General features: G+C 38.2%; 2 protein-coding genes across 2 annotated transcripts; both read right to left on the bottom strand.

The window, feature by feature from the left end:
• Positions 1-1,896: 1,896 nt before the first annotated feature.
• Positions 1,897-2,661, bottom strand: LOC149948772 (uncharacterized protein F54H12.2-like). The gene has a single exon (XM_090171148.1). The coding sequence runs from the start codon at positions 2,659-2,661 to the stop codon at positions 1,897-1,899; it is 765 nt and encodes a 254-aa protein (XP_090027274.1).
• Positions 2,662-3,995: 1,334 nt separating this feature from the next.
• LOC149948771 (uncharacterized) lies at positions 3,996-5,066 on the bottom strand. The gene has a single exon (XM_090171147.1). The coding sequence runs from the start codon at positions 5,064-5,066 to the stop codon at positions 3,996-3,998; it is 1,071 nt and encodes a 356-aa protein (XP_090027273.1).
• Between the last annotated feature and the right edge of the window lie 970 nt (positions 5,067-6,036).

Genomic DNA, 6,036 nt, shown 5'->3' with positions numbered 1-6,036 from the left:
TAAATTAACATATTATTCATTTTTAAATTAATATATTATTCATTTTTAAATTAATATATTATTCATTTTTATATCCTATATAGACAGTTTAACATACGTCATTGAGACGAAAGATTTGTATCGGGACTTCGCCGAAAAAGCCGACTACTATGATTTTTCAGGATACCCTACGGATCATCCACTCTACAGTACCGCGAACAAAAAAGTTCTCGGAAAATTTAAAGACGAGCTGTCGTCTATTCCATGTAAAGAATTCTGTGGATTAAAACTTAAAATGTACTCTTTACTGTCAGCCTGTGGGGAAAAGAAAACGGCCAAGGGGATATGCAGACGTGTCGTCAAAAAATTCGTCCGTCACGAAGAGTATCGGGATTGTCTGTTAAAGAGAAAAATCACCATTGCCCAGATGACGCGTATTCAGAGTAAGAAACACGAGTTGTTCACGGTGCAGCAATCAAAGTTATGTCTTAATCCATGTAACGACAAACGCTACATTTTAGAGGATGGAATCACGACTTTAGCGCACGGCCATTTCAGCATTTCCGCGATGCAACAGTGTGTTTAACCCGCGTTCGCGCGCGAAACATTTTCTTAATTATTCCGCGGTACGCGCAGCCGCCGTGGCCGCCCGCGAAATGTCTTGTTTTATGGAAAAAAATAAATACAAAAATTATTTGAAAAACTTTATAGACGCTAAATGAAATTATTCACTCCAAAATAAAAACCGTCAAAAGGAAGGGTTTTTAAATTAAAAACGCGTGAATCTCGATGATATCGCCCATTTTTCGTCGCACGTGTAATTATTTATTCTGATAATAAAATAGAATCACGTGGGCTTAGCAATATTTATCCGCATTTGTCTTAGCCAATAAGATTATCCCTTCCGAGCAAGCACGCGATAATTTATACAATATAACCGTTGAATTTTTTCAAATCAATTTCTTTTAAGATCTATTGAAAATCTCTTGTACATGAATTCTTCAATCATACGATCATTTACATTTTTATTTTTATTTTTAAACCTGGAAACAATATCATACATTTGAATACCCCTACATCTATTCATAGCGAAATAAACGCAATGACCACCACATGTTTTGCTTTTATTACTTTGAAGTTGTTTAGAATTAAAAGGAACGGTTTTGCTATTTCTTTCTACGAAATCATTAAATTTAAAATAGTCCGGGGGATTTCCGTAAGAGTCGTAGAATTCGGTATTACGATTTGACGAGAAATATATCACAGTCCAGTGTTCGCCGTTCGTATTCGATAATCCGGTATTAACAATGTAAAGAGACGGAAATATTTTTATATATTTAGGTAATTCATCGGCCGCAAAAACGACGCGAAATAATCTTTTCGTAGGATTCTAGTCAATTGTAACGTGTCCATTAGCTTGTGTAATCAAAGACCACAGTCCCTATTTTTATCAATTTCTATGAGGTTTTGATACTCAGCGTAGTATAGTACGGTAATTGTTTTGGGTAAATCTTTCTCAAACTTTAATTCTAATCTCACGCTTCCGTTCCGGATCAAGTGAAAGTGATCCGCTGTGTGAGAGATATCCGCGGTGAGATCATATACAAAAAGGCAATTTCCTTCCGCGAATTCTTCTCGATTAATTAGATTTCCTTCGTCAATATTAAATTGTCCAGTTTGCAGAAATAGGTTAATGTAGGATCTCATACACATATCATTCTTGAAGTTCGGAGAAAGGGGTTTATGGGGGATACAGATGCCGTCAACGTATAAAGCAATATGGTTTACGCCAAAGTTTTGGAAATTAAAAGGAGATTTCGAGTAATCTCCCCAATAAGCGCTTTGTTCTATTAATCATATTACGACTTTCTTAGGAATTTGAGAATTAAATAAGTTGTCGCGTGTAGACATTTTCGATCAGACCGGAATAGAGTAGGTGTTGCACTCACTCCTAATAATTGGATACTTCATTGTGCCACGTTCCAACGCTTTCACGTGTGCCAGAATAATTTCAGGAATAAGTTTCACTTTTCTGATATACAACGACGCTGTTTCAAATTTAACTTTATATTTAACGTCGCCTGACGAGTGTATGCAAAACTCGTTCGGATTTTTGATAAACCTGAATCTGAGATTAAGCATATTCGGTAGAAAGCGTGATTGTTGACACATATTGATATGAACGGTTCCAATCATATCGATTGTACCTTTCTTCGAAAACGCCATTCTTTTCTTAAACCCTTCGTTGCTTGCCAGCACGTCAAATGTTCCAGCCGTATCTTTGTAAAAGAGCGAACTAGTCAAAAAGCTTTCTTTTGCCGGTCCTCCGAACGTTAGTAGAGTTTGAATCATGCTTTTGTAAGCGTAATTTTGGGCAGATGTGGTAACCGACCTCTCATTCATAATTAAGTGAACTTCGCTGAATAAACTGTGAAGGAACATGTTAACGGGACCAACGGTTTCTTTATCGTAGTCGGGATCAGCACCACCGGATTTCACAATTTTTACTTGCACGTGGAGAAGTGTTTTGGACAAATCTAAATAAGTCTCGGAGTTTCCGGGAATATCGAAATTAATGTTAGAATTTTCTCCACTGACGATCCCCGTTTGCGTGAGAGGAACCTCGAAAAGGTCCAATTCCGAGTTGGTACAACTTCCGGACTGCTGATGAATTAGAGCCATTATTTTGAGAATATATCGGAATGTTTAGCTACGCGTCTCGCTCGCTTCTTAGCCGTGACTGAACTGACGAGTTGAATCTTTCTACGCTTTCTTTTTATACCGTTTCCAGACGTTTTTTGTTTCACCATATCTTTTAACTCGGAAAACGTTTCCTTCCCGATAGCGGTACCGTGATCTTTCAATGAACTTCTTATCGGAATACCACTAGCAACATCATCGGCGACTCTAGCGCCAGTTTTCAGAAACTTTTTTCCCAAGAATATAGCGCCTCTTTTTAACATTGGGACAGCTTTGCGGAAAGCAGACGCCAATATATTTCCGAGGCCATAGCCGCGTTGCGTGGATGAACCTCGATAGAATTGGAATGAACCGTTCCCAACTTGCGATCGGTAATAGTTGTCAAAGTCGATTGTATTATTCGAACCAAACCTAACTTGATTTAAATAATACTTTTCGTAATCGGACGCTTTCTCTGAACGCGGTTTTCATGGTGCGCCTGGGTCAATATCTAACAGAGAAATGAAGAGTATGCGCACTGGTTTCCCTTTATAACGGTGTCCACGTTCGTCTCGGTCTAAAATGTAGAGTAATATGAACCTTTCCTCTTTCGAACTGAACTGGTACACCCATTTCCGACAAAATGTGAATTTCGATGGTTTGAAATCTATTTGTTGACACCGGAATGTAATGCGGTCTGATAAAATCTCTATCTACGGTGTCGCCGTCTTTACCCTGAACGCTTACAATTCTTAAAAGTGGGACGTTACAGTCGCCTACCGCGCGATTTTCGACAATGTCGGAATATATGAACAGGGAATGAAGGTCCACGTCCATATCGACGGTATATTTCGATAGCGTTTCCTTTTTGTTAATAGTGAAATCCTCCACGGTATTTCTTGTAAAACCAAGTATTGTCGATAAGATCCCTGTCATTTTTATATACACCTTATTTTCCAATTGGACGTGAACCTTTCTCAAGTGTTTAACATATTTAAATGTAACTGGTAGCACACGCGACGCTGTGGCGTTTAAAACAGTAGCGCGTTTATTATCAAATTCAAATTGTATTAGATCTAGAAGATCCGTGACGCATCCGTAATAGCCCTTAGGCACGTCGATATGGGTCGGAAACTCGCGTTCATTATTCTTCGACAGAGTAACGATACAATTCTCTCTTAGATTGTTCCACGTTCTCGGATAACTAATCTCGGCCAGACCAACCTCGTAAGAGCCGTCGAGTTGAACGCATTCCGGAAGATACGTATGAAATTTGCTCATGGTATTCCCCTCGAAGAACTTCGCGGATGAATCCGATGGTAAAGTAATGTAGAAACTCATACTACGATAATTTCTTTGACCCAACTGTCGAATGAGGGTGGATATCCTTTCCAACGAACCAGTTTCTCAACTTGACCGTTCGGAGTCCGTCTACTTCTCAAAACCTTCTGAATTATGAATGGACAATTTTCCAGATCTTTTCCGACTCGCTGTATTTCCTCCTTGTAGAAAACGCCCGAAATGAGCTCGGAATTGAGATCACTCAGCTTATATACCGCCGGATGTCTTGGAATTCTTTCCACTACACGGAATAATTCTTCCGTCCAATTGGCCAAATAACCCTTTTCAAAGGTGTTCTTATTTTTACTAATTCTAACAATATCTCCGATATCAAAAGGATACGAAATTGGCAGGGAAAAATTAATCTTCCCATATAGATTTTTCCACACTTTGTCCGAATTTTCGGGGGAAACATCAACTGGTTTACATTTTATAGAGCTGTGATAATTATTGTTATATGATCCGACAAGTTCTTTCAAAACATCTATGTACTTATGGGTATTATTTTTAGTAAAGTAACGATACATTCGTTCTTTCAATGTCCTATTAAAACGTTCCACAACTGACGCTTTTAATTCCGAGTGCGTTGCGAAAAATTGGATCCCGCTTTGTTTGAAATATTTTTGAACAGCGGAACACACAAAGTCACTATCATGGTCACTCTGGACTCTTGTCGGTCGACGTCCCGACGTTAGGATATTTTTAAAAGCATCCACCATTGTCTGTCCTTTCTTATTTTTTACCGCTACTACAATCGCGAATTTACTGAAGACATCGATACAGCATAGCAAATACCTATACCCCTTATTTACGCGGGATAAACTTTGTAAATCGGCCAAATCAACCTGCCATTGGTCGTCTATACCGTACACGATAGTTTTATTCCTCTGAAATACACGCCTAACTGGTTTGTGCAGCGTGTATGTATCTTGATGTTTAAGGAAATTTTTAACTTCCGCCAACGTTACTTTTACACCTTTCGATTTAGCCGCTTGATAGAGAGCTTTGACACCCCCAAAGGAGCCAGACTCCCGCGCGTTGAAGTATATATCCTTTAAACTATCCATTCCGCGTGCAGTTCGCGCTACTATAGTAATGAAAGGCCAACTCCGATACTTCGAAGATAATAATTATAGCTACGATTAATATCGCAGTCAGTACTTTCGGATATTTAAAAAATGAATTAGTGAGACCGGTTACCATAGCAGCTTCCATCGCACTACCGTCCATTGTGGTGGATAGGTTGGAAATGAAGAGAAAGTATACTTGTTTTCATATTTAATAAAATTTTATTCAAAACGTTACAAGACAATCCAATTTTGGAACCCGTTTCCAGTCATATTACCATCATTATTGTCAGATTTTAAATCCACAGTAGCTTATACTTTTATTAACTATTATTTCTCTAAATAATGATTTAGGTACATTTTATTTTACTAAACAATCGTAAAACTCGTCAACTCCGGGAACGATTTTAATTTTTCTAGAATTAACTGCCCAATACGCCAAAAGATCTATAATATGCGAACCGGAAATTGCATCACCGCGATATATTAATTCACCATTGTCGTTAAATTTTATATTTGTAGATGTTTCTATCCATTTGTACAACGCCAAACACTGATCGATATAATAGTCTGGAATAACAGAGGCGATTTGCGTTTTCCAGTTCTTAACCAAAGTGTTTTTACTTTCTTTTACTACCTTGTTGAGACGTTGTTGTAATTTGTGATTAAAAATATTTAGCTTTTCAGTTTTTTTCAATTTTTTATGTTCCATAGCGTTATGAGGATCAGTATGTAGTTCGAGGAGAGTATCAACTTTCGGTATCGGCGCGCTATTTTTCCCTGCTTCGGAACTTTGTAGTCTTCTAAAAACGTCTTCGGAAACCAGCATCATTTTCCGAGCCATCACTTGATTGCCTTGCTAATAGCGGCGCCTGCCACGGAGCTGATAATTGAAATGATCGGGGCCAATAAAATAGGTAAAAATCCACCTGTTTGATTAAGGATCTTTCTTTTCTTTGACGGAGATAAC

The sequence above is a fragment of the Leiobunum rupestre genome, chromosome 4, assembly GCF_980474605.1.
Source record: "Leiobunum rupestre chromosome 4, qqLeiRupe1.1.hap1, whole genome shotgun sequence".
Classification (NCBI taxonomy): domain Eukaryota; kingdom Metazoa; phylum Arthropoda; class Arachnida; order Opiliones; family Sclerosomatidae; genus Leiobunum; species Leiobunum rupestre.
The sequence above is the reverse complement of the archived record's forward strand: the minus strand, read 5'-3'. Positions and strand labels throughout refer to the sequence as shown.